This window comes from Pagrus major, chromosome 17 (assembly GCF_040436345.1).
Source record: "Pagrus major chromosome 17, Pma_NU_1.0".
In the NCBI taxonomy this organism is placed as follows: domain Eukaryota; kingdom Metazoa; phylum Chordata; class Actinopteri; order Spariformes; family Sparidae; genus Pagrus; species Pagrus major.
Genome location: NC_133231.1, coordinates 10213053 through 10232446, shown reverse-complemented (window position 1 = coordinate 10232446; position 19394 = coordinate 10213053). Strand labels below are relative to the sequence as shown.

The following is a 19394-nucleotide window of genomic DNA, read 5'->3' as shown; positions in this document are numbered from 1 at the left end:
CAGTGAGGAGGCGAGCTATGAATCTAAATTGCACCTGTCTGTCTTTCTCCCTTGTCCCCACTATAAAATGCATTAAAATAATGGTGCTCCAGTGGCTCGGTGAGATCAGAACAGAAGCACGTTATTCAGGACGTTAAAACGCAGCTCACCTTGCCATATGTCACACCTTCTGTCTCCCAATTCCCTGTCAATCACCATCGCACTAATGAAGGAAGTAAAATGAAGATAATCTCCCCAAAAAAAAATACCCTGAAGCAAAGAAAAATGCAATTAAAGTGAAGCAGCGGTGTTGTATCAAAAGATTTACCGTAGTTTCATCATTTGAAGGTTGAGTGATGCGGACGGAGACAGCAACTGTTTCAGGATTGTGATGAAACCTCGCTCTGCCACACAGAAAGGTGACAGGTCGAACAAACAGTTCTCTCCATATGACTGTTATTAACCTCTGGCTCACACTGCTTTAAAGGAAGGGGCTGCCAGCGTGTCAGAATTATTGGCAATAAAAGTCCAATTCAATCAGTATTTGAAGGAAACACGAGGGCTTCTGCTTATTCACCCATGATGACCACATGTTGGTCATGCAGATTTGTCAGCCATGTCACACTAAGTGTGTAGTGGACCACTATGTTTTCAAGCAAGGTTCATTGTTTCTCCAGACAACTTGATTTTTATTGTATAGATGAGAATTAATGAGTGGTTGGCTGTTAGCATGAGAGGAGTCCCTTCAGAGGCCTCCAGGAAAATATATTTTAGGAAGATATTTGTTGCCTGAAGGCTGTTGGTTGTTATATTTCTCCCCCCAGGATTTATCTCAGACTTTTCACAGAAGGTTGGTTTAATTTCAGTTCAGGCTTTTTTTTTCTTTTCCGCTCTATCACTGCATCCTCTTGGAGCCAGAAATCTGCACTCACAGACTGTGTGGAGCAGCAGTGAGACAGAATAAACTGAGGGTATAGTGGTGGATCTCTGTCGCCATCTACAGATACGTGTACACCTAACTGAGTTTTAAGGACTTGAACGCACCATGGAGGTACTTATTCAAGCTGGTGGAAATATCGTTGATGATAGCGGGTGACATTTCAAAGCGTTACCAAGATGTAAACGTTTAAAAATATCTAATTCAAATATGACATATGTTGGTACTGTAAGGCAAAGCATGGGAACATACTTGTTACCGCCCCTCTCCGGCGCGCTGAATGAGCAGAATCAAACACACCGCGTGTGAGAGTCATGTGGCTGGTCATGAGGAAGTAAACAGGGAAGAGAGGAGCCAAAGAGGCAAGCGTTTCTTCTGGTCTTTAAAACTGTGGCTATTCAAACAAAAGCATTAAGAAGTGAAAAGGCTAGTATACGACGATATGTTTGCATCTTTTCATGTGTTGTCGTCTGCAGCGTCAAGGCTGATAAAAGTAGCTGGCAGGCTATATGCTAACGTTAGCTTGGTGGTAATAGAAAAGCTAACAGTTAGCTAATACATGACAGTATAATGACAGTCCTCATATTATAACATTCAGAAACCAAACAACGAGACTATTAAAAGCTGAACAAGTGCTTTCACTTGTGTTTTTGTTTCATGAAACCTGGAGGTGTTAACATGTTACTAACATATTTTAACTAACGGTCAAATTGTTGTGTATTAAGTATTAAAAGTGCTTGTCATGCTGTATTTCCGTTGAGGTACATCTCACAGGTCCATCCTCATGCAAAGTTCTCTTTTAATATTACAAAGTTGCTAAGTAAAGGTAATAATAATGTAATTAGTGGTTAATTACATCATTACAGTCACTGTCTGAAGTCTGGAGCAGTCTGGGTGATGGCAGGCGTTCAATGTCTTGCTCAGAGACACTTCAGCAGGATGGATTAAACTTAAAAAAAAATAATAAGACAAAAACACAGCATAAAAAAGTCTTGAATTCAGCTGACTGTTACCCTTCTTTCTTTTTAGGGCTGGAGTATCCAAGCAGTCAGTCTGCTGCACAACCACACAGTGAAGGTGTGGCTGTTTTCATCCTCCTCCGACTCTTCTTCCTCCAGCCGCCATGGTGGACTTCCTGGCTGAGAACAACCTGTGTGGCCAGGCCATCCTCAGGATAGTCTCTAGAGGAAATGCCATCATTGCTGAGCTCCTGCGCCTCTCTGACTTCATCCCTGCAGTGTTCAGGCTCAAGGACAAGAGTGACCAGCAGAAATACGGAGACATCATCTGTGACTTCAGCTACTTTAAGGTGAGGATTTCATCAGGGCTCAGTGGTGGAGGAAGTATTCAGATCCTTTGCTGCAGTAAAAGTTTGAATACCACATTGTTAGAATACGCCATGACAAGTAAAAGTCCTGCATTGAAAATGTTGCTTAAATAAAAGTATGTAAGTATAATCAGGAAAATGTACTTAAAGTACTCAATGCAGAAAAATGTCCCATATATCATATCATTAGATTAATATTACTCATGCATTAATGTAAATACTGGATTTTACTGTTGTAGTTGGAGGTGGAGCTATGGAGCTATAGAAAACTACTAATTATTTTCATTATAGATCTGTTGTTGAATAATAGTATAGCATTTCCATCTGAACTGTATTGGTGTTGAAGTATAAAGTGGCATGAGTACAAGTACCTCAAATTTGTCCTTAAAGGGGCTCTGTAGAACTTCTGTGTTGCGGTGAAGGCCGGTCGTGGACTATGTTATTGCGGGAATCATGCGCCGATTCTCCGCATGATTCTGACTGCTACACAGATCCTTCACTCAAGGGAAGTGAAAAGGGAAATGACCCACACTTCTACCCACAAAGCAACATTACAGGACCAAACAACAGTAATTTAGTTACTGGTTAGGGAACGAGGCACTTGAGAACGTGCAGAAAGTCACATCCTTTGGACTGTTGCGGAAAATCCAACTCGAGTCCTTCATAAAGAAATCAACACTACAGCAACTAACCCAATTACATGTAAATTATGAAACAAGCACATGATGCATGCTCATTGTGATGTGGTCAATATTCAGTGCTTTAGGTTGAGGACATAAATAAACTGTGTATGATTTATGAAAATAATAACCTTCCTGTTGGAACAGCTCTTCTACCTCGTCCCATTTGTTTGTAGCTTTGTGTTTATTTTCACGTAGACATATGTGAGTATTGATTGGACTTGTTTCAAGGTGTTGCTTCTTCACCAGGGTCCGGAGTATTATGATGGGAAGCTGGAAGCAAAACCCGAGCTTCAGGATCTGGATGAAGAGTTCAGGGAGAACAACATTGAGATTCTGTCGAGGTTCTATCTGGCTTTTGAGAGCGTCCACAAATATATTGTGGACCTTAACAGGTAAGACATGACTGGGCCTTTGAGGGTTTACTTCTGTTTACTTTCAGTTTATTCAATTTTAGAGAAATAGTTCTTGAGAATACGAAAACATGTTTTGAGCTGTCTTTTGAAATGGATAATAAAAACCCACTCCCTGACCTTGATTCATGCTCCCTTCATCTTATTCTTCTTTCTTAGGCACAACATGATGTTATTGTATTATTTTCTCTTTACTTTAGATATTTGGATGACCTACATGAGGGTGTTTATATTCAGCAGACCCTGGAGACTGTGCTTCTAAATGAGGATGGGAAACAGCTTTTAGTGAGTAACACAAATGCAAATCAGGTTTAATATTGTAACATTACAAGAACACCATTGCTTTCCATGCTTAGCCCTTAAAATCTCATATTATAACTGCAGAAGTTGATTGTGTGTGTTTTTCCTCCACCCAGTGTGAGGCTCTCTACCTTTATGGAGTCATGTTGCTGGTTATTGACCAGAAAATTGAAGGGGAGGTCAGAGAGAGGATGCTGGTTTCCTACTATAGATACAGGTGCGCTTGTGACTCACACACCCTCACATGCGACATTCTCACACTGACTCCCACGCTCTTAGTGCTCAATTCACTTGTTAGCTCGCTAATACATCATGAGTCACTGTAGTTGACTCATTATGCATTTACATAAAGGTCGAGTGTGTAGGATTAGGTGGAGACAGAATATAATATTCATATTTTTGTTTTCATTAGTGTATAATCATCTGAAACTAAGGTGTTTTCATTACCTTAGAATGAGCCTTTTATATCTACTGAGGGTGCAGGGCCTCTTCCTCTGTCTGCCATGTTGCACCACCATGTTTCTACAGTAGCCCATCACGATTTCACATTTTATGGCTTTTAGTGGCCATCAAAGAGGGGAGTAAGATGAGGGGTGTTCAGTTAGTTGCAATCTACTACCACACTGCTGAATGCCACTAAAACCTACACACTGGCCCTTTTAAAATATTATACAGAGTGACAGAGATAAACATGACACACAACTTTTGTCCTCACTTGCCTCAGATTTTAAATGTGTCCCATTAATTTATTGTTTCACGTGTTGTTCAGTGCTGCCCGCTCATCAGGCGATTCCAACCTGGATGACATCTGCAAGCTCCTGCGCAGCACCGGCTACTCCAGCCAGCCTGGAGCCAAACGGCCATCCAACTACCCAGAGAGCTACTTCCACAGAGTTCCCATCAGTAATACTTTTATTAGCATGGTCATAGGGAGACTGCGCTCGGACGACATATACAACCAAGTGAGAAACATGTGGTCGAACATCATTCTGAACTTTAAATAGACTGAAATGACAACTGTTGTCACTTCTGATATGTTAAGTTTTCTTTTGTTACAGATTTTACGAGTTAAATGCACCTAAAATCACATTTCTCCTCCTGTCCATCAGGTGTCTGCATACCCCCTACCAGAGCATCGAAGCACAGCGCTGGCTAACCAGGCAGCCATGCTGTATGTGTGCCTCTACTTCAGCCCCTCCATACTGCACACCCAGCAGGCAAAGATGAGGGAGATAGTGGACAAATACTTCCCTGACAACTGGGTAAGACATTTGTTTTATAGGATTGTTCACTGGATGTCCTGTAGAAATAATATGCACCGATAGTGTCATGTTGGTAGATTAGAAATGAATATAAAAGAGTTTTTTTTATCTTGCTTTGTGACAGTTTTTCATTGTGAAAGCTGAAGTGTTTGTGTTGTCTGTGTGCAGGTTATCAGTATCTACATGGGGATCACAGTGAACCTGGTGGAGGCCTGGGAACCATACAAAGCTGCCAAAACTGCTCTCAACTACACCTTAGACTCTGCTAACATCAAAGAGCAGGTATTAAAGAACATTTGGATTGGCTTCAATGTCACACACGCCTCAGCTTTGTCAATTTGCAGTCCTTCAATGTGGCACGCTATCGTATGCAGGTAGTGATAACTGTGTCGACAGAATTTGTAAGTCATGCAATGAGACTGTGTGGAATTTAAATTGAAACTCGGGGTATTAATCAAATCTGTGACTTTGAAAGACATTTTTAAACTTGTCTTGAAAAAGTTTGATGGTGAATATACATGAGCTCAAATTGAATTATGGGCTCTAACAGATGCACTGAGTCATAGTCATGAAGTATTCTGCACCCACAGCAGGAGGAGACATTCTTCTTAATTGCTGCATTTGGCAGTGACTTGATTAATAATTTATCATTTAAGATGAAAGATATTTTTGACCATATTCCTCCCAACCAACACCATCACTGTGTGTTTAGGCCACTCGATATGCAGCTAGCATGGAAAGCCTGAGGCCTCAGGTGCAGCAGCTGCTGAAGGAGGGTTTCCTCAGGGAGGAGATCATCCTGGACAACATTCCCAAACTACTCAACTGTCTGAGGGACTGCAATGTAGCTATCCGCTGGCTGATGCTGCACTCTGCAGAGTCAGGTGAGGATACTGGACAGATTTTTCTTTTTAGACCACAATGTGGGTTTGAGAAAAACAGATAATGTCGCTCTTGTGATGTTTTATTTGCTTTAAGGAATGGGACTGCAACCCGTGTTTATTTTCATTATTAAACATTTGTGAAAAATGCCCTTCACAGTTTCCCAGAGCCCAAAGTGACGTCTTCAAATGGCTTCTTTTGTCCAGCCAACAGTCCAAAACCCAAAGCCTGTTTCCTGTCATTAATGACAAAGGAAAGAAGCAGACATTTACATTTAAGAAGCAGGAACCAGCAAATGTTTGACATTTTTGGTTAAAAAATGATTGAAATTATTCATCAATTAACAAAATAGTTGAGAACTAATTTTCTTTTGATCGACTAATCGTTGCAGCTCTACTCAGGAGGCTGAATTTCATGTTTGTCCATTTCTAGTAGAGCTGCAATGATTAGTTAATTATTCTATTGGTTGTTACCACTTCCATTAATTGCACACTATTTCAATAATCAAGTAAGTCTTAAGTCATCTTTTAAGAAACAAAATTCAAATTCCGATTTCAGCTTCTCAAATGTGAATATTTTCTGGTTTCTATAGTCATCTATGACAGTAAAATGAATATCTTTGTTAAAGTGAAGATATAACTTAGGAAAAATGTAATCAGCATTTTTCACCATTTTCTGACATTTATTGGACCAAACAACTAATTGACTTATCAGGAGAATGATTGACAGATTAATCAATAATGAAAATATGAGCATGAGCTGAAAAGTTCACACAGTACGTCACTCCAGAGTTTGGAAATATGATGAGAGTGATAAAGGTTTTCAATGCACAGTTTACTCAATTAGTCATTTCTTACAGCCTATGACCCAAACAACAAGAGACTGCGTCAGATGAAAGAACAAGTGCTCAACGATTCTAAGTACAACCCTAAGATCCTGTTCCAGATCCTGCTAGACACGGCCCAGTTCGAGTTCACACTCAAAGAGGTGAGACGCTCTCTTCAATACTCGATAATGTGAATGATGACTGGGAAAACATGGTAAAACAAGGAACACACTGCGCTTCCCTCTTCTGTAGACAGACTGAAATTAATGCCAGTGTGATTCCAAAGCGATCCAGCCAACTGCGTTTCTCGTTAGATGTGTCCCCTCTGTGGTCTATTAGCACACAGTGAGACAGCATATGTCGAGCCAGTCTATCACTAGGAGAGGACACAAATTTAATGTTCTCATTACCCATCTCATCTGGCTAATCCTTCCTCATCGACTCAGCGTCTGTGCTGTCCCTCTTCCAGATGTTCAAGCAGATGTTGTCAGAGAAGCAGATCAAGTGGGAGAGCTATAAGAAGGAGGGATCAGAGAGAATGACTGAGCTGGCCGAAGTCTTCTCTGGCGTCAAACCTCTTACCAGGGTGGAGAAAAATGGTGAGTTACACTGTTAGGGTGGATAAGGTGAAGGATTACACGCACAGCGAAGAAGTGGCTCTGACTAAAAGGAACCTCAGACATGCAGCGGTAAATGCTTTTGAGTTTAAGCTTGAAGCTGTTCAGACAAAAATGTTGAGGCAGGGAAACATCTTGGAAAAAACGCATCAAGGACAAACATGCAGGGAGAGGCATTAAATTTACATGATCATACTTAACTCTGTCATTGCAACTTGAGCTTTAGCAGACAGACTCGTTTTTCTTTTCTAACCACCACTTGTGAAAAATACTCTTACAACATTCTCTCTCCACTTGTACTAAACACCTCATCCACTCCTCACAGAGAACTTACAGGCCTGGTTCAGAGAAATCTCAAAGCAGATTGAGTCTTTGAACTATGAGGACTCCACCGCCGCTGGGAGGAAGACAGTTCAGCTCATACAGGCTCTTGTTGAGGTGAGCAAGATAATCATAGTTCATGCTGGTTTTACAATTTCACATTAAACTCAATGTGCTGATCATGACGATGTGATTTTGTTGGAGTCTTTTGACCTTTTGAATTTGAGTTTGATAACCTAATTTGAATCCTTTTATACTACTCTACATTTCCAGATTGCCACAGCAGAACAATGTATGCAAATGGTAGCAAAATAAACAGACAAGATTAACTGCTATGAGATTCATATCAATAGAGAAACATCAGAATACACAATAGAGATGTCCTGTTGGCTCAGTGGATTGTAATGCTTTCCATTTCTCTTTTGTAAAACAAGAAATGGAACAAATATGATTTTCACTAAAACTGGGTTATGTTTATTTATGTAAACATTGATAACTGTTTACACAATGAGACAGTCCATGGGTACAGTCGTCCGTGCCAGCACCAAATTATCCCCATGAGCCAGAAATTAAATGAGTACCACTGGAGAACTGTTTTTTAAAACAAGAAAATAGGACTGCCAGGCAAGTGCCTCCAGTCCTTGGATACAGATATGTGTTTGCAGTAGAGATGGTCTGATACCATTTCTTCCTACAGATACCTGAACTTTGTGATACCGTGCCATAAAATATCATATCTATATTATAATATAATATAGAATATACATTTATATTTTACTACAAACCCTGTATGGCTGTTATGCTCCTGTTTCTAATAAATGAAATATATGGTTCTGGAACAGTGCATAGGCTTGTGTACTCGCCGATAATGATTCCAGCATTTTAAGAAAGTATCAGTGGCATTTCATTTCATTCAATACTGGTATTGGAACAACCCTAGTTTTCAGTGTTGTTTACTTTTTCCTCTACTGTTTGTTTGTTTGTCTATAAAAACATTTTTCCCTTTGTCTCCAGGTCCAGGAGTTCCATCAGTTGGAGTCTAACCTGCAGGTCTGTCAGTTCCTGGCTGACACCAGGAGGTTCCTGCACCAAATGATCCGCACCATCAATATCAAAGAGGAAGTCCTCATTACCATGCAGATAGTTGGAGACTTGTCCTATGCATGGCAGATAATCGACAGGTGCTTCCTCACTGATAAATATCGAAGCCAACTTAGTTACCATCTCCTTAAATGTTGATGAAGGTTCTCAGTCATCCAGGTCATGGTCATGATTCATCTCCTTAAATGTTCATACAAACCATCAAGAGGTCCACAGTGCTGCAGTTGTTTTGACTTTTCAATTTTACTTTTCAGTTTTTTTTAGGTTTTGTCTGCAGAGCAGATTTCATTTCATTTCTGTTTTATCCGCCTTATGTTTTATTCTGCAGCTTCACATCAATTATGCAGGAGAGCATCAGAGTCAACCCATCCATGGTTACCAAACTGAGAGCTACGTTTCTGAAGGTGAGGATTGTTTGTGCCCAACGAAGGATTAATAACTTTTAAACATTAATAATTGATTTGGAGAATTGCTGCCTGTGATACTTATTCGTTTGTGTGTGTGTTTGTGATCAGCTGGCATCTGCATTGGACCTTCCATTGCTGCGTATCAACCAGGCAAACAGTGCTGACCTGCTGAGTGTCTCGCAGTTTTATTCTGGAGAGTTGGTGGCTTATGTCAGAAAGGTACATTACATTAAAGTTGTGTTTTCACCTGTGATCTAAAGGGTTTTTGCAGAGAGGATACACTCTATTAAACTTCCTCTGGCACTCATAAATGAACACGGTTTTTCAAATGGTTTCACAACTTTAACAAATGAGCTCTGCATGCTGTAAATTGTTGTTCAGCAACAGCTGCGGTCATGATTAATGTTTCTACAACCATCTGTTTGGCAAATTTACCCCAAAACAGCTCCTTACTGGTTGTGTACCTTAAGATGCTAATACCTTCTGGTTTCATCAGCCACATGCCGTGTTACTTTATGCCAGAGGATGTGGTTCTCCTAGCTGTGCACAAGATTCTTCATCTTCAGCATCGTGCACCATCTGCTTCTGAAGACTAATCTCGACTTTTCTGTCTTAAAAAACCCTCAAACATACGTTTGATTCAAGTCGGAGCTCAGTTTTGGGTATTTTATCTTCTTTTTTCCAGGTGCTGCAGATCATCCCAGAGAGCATGTTCACCTCTTTGGCCAAGATCATCAAGCTGCAGATCCACGACATCATGGAGGTGCCCACACGGCTAGATAAGGACAAGCTGAAGGACTACTCCCAGCTCGGGGCTCGCTATGAAGTAAAACAACTGTAGTGTTTTCAACACTTTACAATGTGCATGTAGCTCCTGGGGTGTTGTTCAGGATGAAAGAAAAATATTATGAGAAATCAAAAGCAGACAGTTTTTCTGTTTTGGTGTCGTCTCATCTACCGAATGCGAGAGTGTAGCAATCATACAAGCTGGCATTTCTGAAAATTCTTCAATCTCACTCGCAGCTTTTGATGTGAAATACAAATTGGAAAAGAAGGCTCGATATGAAAACAGATTGTGCCGGCAGAGACTTACTTGAATTGCATTAATTAGAATTTGTCAGGCTGATATTGAAATGGCATATTTTGAAATGAAGTCAGATGCTCTGAACTTGACATTTTTTTGATAAAGTTTAACTTTCGGCTTGAAGTTCTACTTTTAAGTAAAAAAAAACAGCTTGGCAAATTGTATTTATGTTGTTCAATACAATATCTGCTGGCACTTTGACATTGGACTGATTCAATTTGAGGTTGCCTTGATTCTATCTGTTGTTTCTATGCCTAAACATCCTTCTTCTTCATGTGATTACAGGTGGCTAAACTCACACATGACATCTCCATTTTCACTGAGGGGATCCTGATGATGAAGACCACTCTAGTTGGGATCATTAAGGTAGATGACATGATAGAGTTATTCAGTGTTGTTAAAAGGTTTCCTACCTGTACTTTCAGCGTGATAATAGAACATTTAAACATCTTTGCCTTTGTCCCAACATGTAAGCAAGGATTTGGTGTTGACGTCAGCCACAGTGCAGTTCAAGAATAAGTTATTTCAGTGGATTTTACTTTGCTAACACACTGTGATGCTTTAGGTGGATCCTAAGCAGCTTCTGGAGGATGGCATCAGGAAGGAGCTGGTGAAGAGGGTAGCTTACGCTCTGCACAAGGGATTGATCTTCAACCCCAAGGCTAAGGTCGATTCTGCTACCTGTCAATCACTGCATATTTATATGTTTATAAGAATATTTGTATGTTTTCTAAGAACAAAAACAATTAACAATTTACAATCACAGTTAGAACATCTTTTTACTGGCTCTCTGTAATGTACATGTCCTGTTGCCCTGTAAGAGTCTGTGACAGCAGTGAGCAGATGAATCTAAACAAGAATCTTCCACTCTCTTAGCCGAGTGAGCTGATGCCCAAGTTGAAGGAGATGGCGGCCACCATGGACGGGTTCTACAGGTCATTTGAGTACATCCAGGACTACGTCAGCATTTATGGCCTTAAAATCTGGCAGGAGGAAGTGTCCCGCATCATCAACTACAATGTGGAACAGGAGTGTAACAGCTTCCTGAGGGCCAAGGTCAGGCTCAACTCATTGGCATGCTTTTTACTGTTTCTGATCACATCCCTGTGTAGTGCACCAACACCAGTTCATCCATATGTAATCAATACTAATCAATGCTCTGGTTGTTTGTCTATCTGTCAGTGATGGGAGTTGATTGATTGGTTCTTTATTCGCTTCCGATCAGATCCAGGACTGGCAGAGTGTACACCAGTCCACCCACATCCCCATCCCCAAGTTCCCCTCTGTGGATGAGTCTGCCACCTTCATCGGTCGTCTCTGCAGAGAGATCCTCAGAATCACTGACCCCAAGTATGTCTCCTCAAATACAACAGTGAAATTAAATAAGAGGAGTTATTGAAATCCTACGAAGTGTTTCTTTTTCTCACATAGAGATAAAGGCTTTGGTCATATCTGTAGATCAGAAGTTTCCCTGACAAACATTGGTTATTTCTACAGGATAACTTGCTACATAGACCAGATGAACACCTGGTATGACCTGAAGAGCCACCAGGAGGTCACCAACAACAGGCTGTTCTCTGAGATCCAGAACACCCTGGGGACATTTGGCCTCAACGGATTGGACCGCCTGCTCTGCTTCATGATAGTAAAGGAGCTTCAGGTAATTGGTGTACAAAAAGAAAGGTCTGAGGCTGTGTGATAAAAGCTACAACCAGGCTCTTATTCAAGCAAACAGGGGTGACAAATGCCTCCTTGAGGCTTACCAGGGCTGTTATGGTTTCTCCAGTGCTGACCTGGATATATTTGCATTATAAGCAACCTGTTTTCTCTCATCAGAACTTCCTGACAATGTTGCAGAAGACTATTCTGAGGGACAAAGCGGTGGTGGATGTTTTTAAAGCCATGCTGGGTGCTGTCAACCCAGTCCAGGGCATTGTGGGTAGGTACTGATTTAGGAAATCCTACAACCTGCCAGGATCTTTTTTATTCCCTGAGAAGAAACTATTCATTTTTGTGTTTTTTTTTTTCTTTTCTGTAACAGCTAATGCCAGCAAAGTGTACGCAAGTGCTGTGGCCAAAACCCAGAAGATCTGGGGTGCATACCTTGAGGCCATCATGAAGGTAGTGCTCCATTATGTTTGCTAATGTTGCAAATAGAAAATGGTTATTGATCATTTTATTCTCATAGCTCATTCTTTAAAGTTGAATTCAGTTAGATTCAGTTTGTGTCACCTTTAATGACCCCCTTTCCTCTCTCCTGTATGTTAATGCCACTCTTTTTTGTCGGCCATCCGTCAATGCCAATTAAGACATGATGATATATAAAATAATGTTGTTGTATTGTAGGTGGGTCAGATGCAGATTTTGAGACAGCAGATTGCGAATGAGCTGAACTACTCCTGCAAGTTTGACTCCAAACACCTGGCTGCTGCCCTGGAAAACCTCAACAAGTCAGTCCTGTCAAAGAGCTTACAGTACCTCTTCTCTCATAGCTCTGTAATTGAGTTACAATTTAATTATTATCATTGGAGTTGAGGGGAAAGTCTTGCTCTGTTTCAGTATCATGAGATACTAATAGGTGCTCTGTGTTGCTCCAAAATGATGCTTATATTTATGGCATGTAGACTCATGCTACTTCTATTTAATGAAGCATATAAATGCTTGTTATTTTCTACTATTACAACTTATTTTGCCAAGTACAAGTAGTATGTAAATGACTTAATGTCAAAGCTTGTACATCACTCATTTTTTTTTCAAGCTCCTTTCTTCATTTTCTGTATGTTGTCTGTTATTGTGACCTTGCCAGGTCTCTGCTGGCAGACATTGAAGCTCACTACCAGGATCCGTCCCTGCCCTACCCTAAAGAGGATAACACTCTCCTGTATGACATCACTGCCCACCTGGAGGCTGCCGGCATTCACAACCCACTCAACAAGGTCTAATAATAATTGATTTTCAGACACAATCTTTCTACTTTCTGTTTTGCGGCTAGAGACTGAACATTTTTCTTTTGTTTATTTTTGTCACAGATCTACATCACCACAAAGCGCCTACCTTACTTCCCGATCATCAACTTCCTGTTTATTATCGCTCAGCTGCCTAAACTTCAGTACAGCAAAAACCAAGGCAAGTTTTTTTCAGCTCGCTGAGGTACAGCTATTTTCATACTGTTTTTGATGAATTAAGTTGTAAAATTGTGAGTGCAACAGTGCTATGATGGCTGATGTTTTAGAGAAGATTAATTTTCTAGTTCTGTTATCAATCAAATCATCAGAAGTGTTTTTTACACAGTTTCCGGTCCATGTTTGTTATAGATGTGAGGGTAGGTGTCACTTTCAGCTGGAACCCTACCGCTCACATGGTATAAGACCCATTATTGGCTGCTCCATGTCTTACTACATGTAGTACATGTAGACTACATACTATACTTAGCACACATAGAGCAATATTCTGGGAAATGAAGGAAGTCATTACTTGTACCAGGAATTCTACATTCTGCGTATAATAGTGATACATTATCTGGTGTATTGTCCCGTCAATATGCCAGACTTACTGGTATGTAAGGCTCCATCCACATGCAAATGATGTATTGTGTGTTTCCAGGAATGACGTGCAGGAAAGCCACAGACCCAGTCGACTGGCCTCCGCTAGTCCTCGGCCTGCTCACCCTGCTCAAGCAGTTTCACTCCAGATACACACATCAGTTCATGGCTCTCATTGGTCAGTTCATCCGCTCTATCATGGAGCAGTGCACAAGGTAACAAAAGAGACTTGAAAACTTCAAATTGAAATTAATTTAAACGTCATTTGGTGTAGTTTTTAATTAAAGATATTGTTTCTCTTTTAGTTTGCTTAATCAGAGTGCTTTCTAGAAATGTATCCTGTAATGGTTCTGTGACCTCATGTTTGTGTTTCCATTTGACCCCATCACAGTCAAAAGATCCCTGACATGCCCTCAGATGTGGTGGGAGCGCTGATGTTCCTGGAAGACTATGTGAAGTACACAAAACTGTCACGCAAGGTAGGACACCTCTGACCTTAGCATGCTGCTGGTAAAGTTGTAAAAATGTGGTAAATCACAACATTTACTTTTTAGCTGGGGGTGGTAGAGAAGCCTGAGCCTGATGTTTAGCAGCTGTATTGTTATGCAGTAAGATGTAATATGTGTAGAAATGGTTAATGTCCCTTATTTAACAATATTTTAAGCACTATGTCTTGAACTTTAACTATGTACTGTGGGGTAGTAATGTGTATTTCTCTTTTTTTTTTTTTCGTTTTCTCAAGGTGGCAGAAGCCCATGTGCCGAGTTTCATTTTTGACGAGTTCAGAACAATACTATGAAGATCTGGGTGATGCATTTCATCAGAAAACGATGCTTCTGTTGGCATAGGCTTTTTTCACTGCAGACATTTCAGACTTGTCATATTAGGAGAGGCACAGGTGTTGGTAACTGATAACAAGAACGATTGCTTTGTTCTATCCCAGCAGCTCAGTGAGCCATGTCAGTGTGACAGTGACCCAGGATGCACATAACCAGAACTCTGAAAGTGAAGCAGCTAACTGGAGTTCAGCCTCCACTTGTTTTATAATTAGAAACAGTGCTTCAATGTCTTCCATGAAAAAAGCCTATTGAATTGTTAACTTACGCATTTCATTGACCATTAATGTCTTAATGCACTAATAATAGATTGTACAAAAATAGAAAATTTAAATTGCATATTACTTACCTTGCCAACTTTGTATACTGTCATTTTGTGCCATTTCCAAATGAAGTTCATTAATAAAAAACGATTGTTAATACAATGTTGTTTGTTTCACCTCACTTGATATCTCGTTTGGTCAAGGCTTTTACTTTGAAAAAACAAACCCGGAAGTCAGACCTTAGCCATAGCTACTGTCGGTGTTGTAGTCACTTTTTCGCGCGTGTTTTGCGTCTGCTGTGTCTATTTTCATGTGTTTTACCTTTGGCTGTTATCAACACAGCGTTTAGAAACAACTGACGGATTAAAACACTGCTACTTGGCATTTATACAGTAGCTCGACAGTTGGCTAGATAAGCTAACAAGCGGGTAACGTTAGCAAGCTAGGCTAACGTATCATCAGTTAGCTTCACTTTAGGTGATGTGTGTTGTGTTTATGGTCTCGGAGGATAAAAGATACACATCGTAATGTCTCTCAGCGCGGTTCACGGGACACTATCGAGCCTGAAGTCATGTCAGGTGGACATCGGGACGGGAATGGATATAGTGACAGATGTGGCTATGGACCTGGCGGAAGCTCAGGGTAAATATAACAAGCACTCCCAGTAACTTGCCTGTCGCGCTCATTTGCTTTGCTGCTCTTTTGTGCATCACTCACTATTTAATTGTTGGGTCAAATTTAACGCCACAACAAACGGAGATGATCCCAGAACTCCTGCTCCTGGTGGTGCTGATGATTTAATACATGTATATCCATCCAATGGTGAGAAGTAACTAGGAAGCCATATTTACTCTTGTGCAGTACAATGCTGGGGCACATAAGTTAATAGCACATTAACGTTACTTGAGTAATTACATTTCATGCGACTTGAAAGGGAATAATTCTTCTTTTTACTTCAGTACATATGAAGCTACTAGTTACTTAAAATGTCTTAACGTACCAACTCCATGACAGTCGTATACAATGAATGCATTGGCATAGATTAAATCAGCCAGAATTATAAAAAGTAGTTGAAATAAGCTCCACTTTGACCAACTACAACATTAATTAATGCATTTGACCAACTGTTACTGTGTACATGTTAATAAATGAATGACAAGGGTCAATATTATACCTGCAGGGATCAATCTGCATAATGAGTACTTGTACTTTTGATTAGGGCTAGTAATGCAAGACAGTTACCTCAAATGTAATATTTTATATAATATATATTCATATACACTGTAAATAGTATGGTATCTCCACTTTTACTCAATTCAATGATCTCAATACTTTTTAATTCACTGTGTGTGCTGTCATGTTACAGATAACAATATCAATCCTGGCATCAAAGAGATGGAGGCCATGATTTTGGAGTGTGCCAAGCTGGACAGGGAGATTAACTACTTTGTTGACGTGGTGCAACAAGTCACATCAGAGGTGAGGGCAACCGGCACCATCTAATCACATTAAGTGCTGACACCCTTTCCCCTTATACTACACAAACAGGTCAGCCTCAAGATGCATTCCTGGGGTAAGGACTTAAATGTACAAAAAGGGCTCACGGTGGCTCCTGCTGTGTACACCCAGTTTTTCCTGGAGTGTTAAGTCCTAATGTTAAGGTGTAAGTTTGAAATGTCAGGGAAACAACTGAAATTGACTCTAATTGTAAAGGCAGTGGAATAAGCCTAACCTCCATTCAATTTCTGTAGGTTAATTCACAGCAGCTGGAGGCCATGTTCAGCCTGTCTGCCAAAGTGAAGGAGCAGTTCACAGAGAGAATAGCCCGGCTCTCTGACGCAGAGCTTCAGAATCACCAGAAAGTCGTCGCCTTCAAGGAAAGCATCAAGAACTCTCTCAGCCAAGGTAAGGCGAGCAGAGAAAAGACAGGAAAAACAGTCTGTATTGATGTACTGCTGGACTCCGTTCAATGTATTCAGAACTTATAATAGCTGTGCGTGCAGGGGAGCCTCTCAGCCATGGAGAGGGAGTAATCTCGGGATGTGTCCTTATTCAAGATAATTAGCTTAATTTCAAACAAGCGCACCAGAGTCGGCATTGTTTACTGTTGGATAATTGTGTTTCTCGGCCACCCTGTAGCTGTTATTTGCTGCTTTTTAATTGTTGTCCTTATTACACCCCTAAATTAAAAAGGTGGCCGCACACAGACGATGCCATATTTTTCAGTTCTCTGAAGACATTTCGAGTGAAACTGCTGCTGCACCAATTTAATTGTCACAGTCTGGCTCGGTCCCAAACAGTCGCACGATGGGGGGAACCATATTTTAAGGTGTGAAATTGAAGTGATTATATGAGATCACCTTATATTTTAAATTTTGCGATATGAAGCCTTTTAATACCCTGAGCACAGATGGCCTTGGACTGTTTGATCATTGTAGCTGTGCTAGGACATCCGTGGTAGATATTGTAAACTTTGTACGTGGGCTTAAAAAAGGGGAGATTTCAGTTTATTTGTGGGTGGGTGAGAGTTTTGTGTATGCATGTTGGTAACTGACTGTGCATCTGTTCTTGAGGCTATGTGTGCTACTCTAAATGTGTGTGTGTGTGTGTGTGTGTGTGTGTCTTATGCTAAAGTGAGAGTTTGTGAAGTGGCTTCATGGCTTATTTTTTCGCATTTAATGACATGCAGGATTAGCTCTGAATATATAAACACCTAAGTGAGACATGTTTCCGCCAAGTCCATGTCCTTGGTTGCTTTATATTCTCCTGCCATCTTGTCATCGACCCAGTTCATCATTGCTGTGATTGGAGATTTGAAAGCACCCTGTATGTATGTTGTGTTTTCAGCCAACCAAGAGCCAGCGGAGAACATGGAGGAGCTCGATGAGGACATCGCTGTTACTCAGAGCCAAGTCAACTTCACCTGCCCACTCACACAGGTAGACTGCTCCAGCTTGCTGACAGCTTATTTAACTTCACAGCAATTCATGTGATCACATTGAATGCTTTTTTTAAATTCAAAACATTTCCATCTTATTACGTCTCGACCTTTATTTCTGACAATTACATATGAGCAAAATGAAGAATAGTACTTTGATTTGATGTTCCAGCAGCTATGTTGTCTTTTTGATCTCTGTATTTCATTATGTAACACACTGCTGTGAATCTGTATTCAAGGTGGCAATGGTGAACCCAGTGAAGAATAAGAAGTGTAACCACAACTATGATGAAGGAGCCATACTGAACCTGATCAAAACAAAACACAGCCAGAAAAAGAAATGCCGGTAAGACACTCTCCCTCAGAGGGCTGTTAGAAAGTCGAGTCAGGTTTTACAACGGTAAACAAGTTGGCTGGCTGGCCTGGGACCAGCAGTCTGCCTTAATTCACATTTTCTTTATTACACCGCTTTGATGTTGGAGTAAAATTAAATGTGGCTGGTCCTGGAGGAACACTGATAAAATCCCAGCACAGGTCTATGTTGTTGTCAGAGGACCTTGCCTTTTGTCTTGAGTCCTGTCTGTGGTCGCTGTGCACACCTTGCACATAACAATTATAACAGCAACACTCAATGAGGGCTTTCCTCACTCTGATTAGGTGTGTTTTTTGAACTCACACTTGCTCACATTTGTGTTAATTTCTATTGTATATTTGTATGTTTTGTTGCTCTTTAAACATGTTAATTTCCTCTCTCTCTCTCTCTCTCTCTCTCTCTCTCTCTCTCTCTCTCTCTCTCTCTCTCTCTCTCTCTCTCCTCTAGCTGTCCTGTGGTGGGTTGTGGAAACACAGATGTGAAAGAGGCAGATCTGATTCTTGACCAGGTGCTGAGGAGGAAAATCCAGAGCCAAAAGAGACAGGGCAACCGGACGTAGTACTTTTATACTTTTATGCACTGAACTGTTGATACTAGAATCTGTGCCTTGGTAATTATCTGTATATTAAGAGAGAAATTTTTGTTTGAGACTGTTGTTTTTATCAGTACTCAAGTTGTTTTCTGAATGTTTTTTCCAGAGTTTTGTACCTCATGGAAACTCTGATTTCCAGTTAAATGAGAATTGAAGAAGTGATTTTTATGTACTCCAGTCTTGTTTAATATAAATAAAATGTGCATACTTTCTCACAAATAATTACCACCAGACTTGTAATTTGGAGTGTTGCAGTAAGTTGAGAGAACCACAAGAGAGCAGTGTCTGCAGGAGGTCACAGGATTATAGTCTGCAAAGCCAGAAACGGAAGAAATTAACTTTTCATCAGTGGATTATACATTGTTGGTTGGATTTTTGAAAGAGTAAAGTGCCTACTATTGGCAACTATACATACAGGAAGTGCTCATTTTAGTTTTTCTACGGGTTAGTGAGCATGTGTACTTAAATAAATATTGGAAATGTTGAAATCTTTAGTGAATTATAATCCTCCTTTTTAAAAAATAAGACATAATTGAAGTAGGATACTGGAGATGCCAAAGAACTTTCTCAGATTTTAGTACTGTCAATGAACCATTAACATCCCATTCATGAACATCAGCGGGAATGCACTTATGTGATTAAATCTCTCCCTTCCTGCCTGCTCTCACTCCCTGTGAAGGGTCTTTGTTCCAAAGAGAAACAAACAAAGGCAGC

At 40.4% G+C, this 19394-nt stretch overlaps 2 protein-coding genes across 2 annotated transcripts; both read left to right on the top strand.

Moving 5' to 3' along the window:
- The first annotated feature begins 1226 nt into the window (after positions 1–1226).
- On the top strand, positions 1227–14939 carry washc5 (WASH complex subunit 5). Its single transcript, XM_073485546.1, has 29 exons — positions 1227–1278; positions 1946–2225; positions 3173–3318; positions 3537–3621; positions 3753–3853; positions 4406–4598; positions 4746–4898; positions 5067–5180; positions 5611–5782; positions 6640–6767; positions 7076–7205; positions 7549–7661; positions 8559–8725; positions 8974–9049; positions 9161–9271; positions 9738–9878; positions 10422–10502; positions 10702–10803; positions 11013–11192; positions 11362–11486; positions 11634–11796; positions 11973–12075; positions 12178–12257; positions 12483–12586; positions 12943–13072; positions 13166–13262; positions 13740–13893; positions 14070–14157; positions 14421–14939. Exons 2-29 carry the CDS (start codon positions 2040–2042, stop codon positions 14475–14477), a joined length of 3480 nt encoding a protein of 1159 aa, XP_073341647.1. The 5' UTR covers positions 1227–1278; positions 1946–2039; the 3' UTR covers positions 14478–14939.
- A 76-nt stretch (positions 14940–15015) lies between these two features.
- Positions 15016–18902, top strand: nsmce2 (NSE2 (MMS21) homolog, SMC5-SMC6 complex SUMO ligase). The gene is made up of 6 exons (XM_073485510.1): positions 15016–15419; positions 16144–16256; positions 16529–16682; positions 17625–17716; positions 17955–18061; positions 18536–18902. Exons 1-6 carry the CDS (start codon positions 15305–15307, stop codon positions 18645–18647), a joined length of 693 nt encoding a protein of 230 aa, XP_073341611.1. The 5' UTR covers positions 15016–15304; the 3' UTR covers positions 18648–18902.
- Positions 18903–19394: the final 492 nt, after the last annotated feature.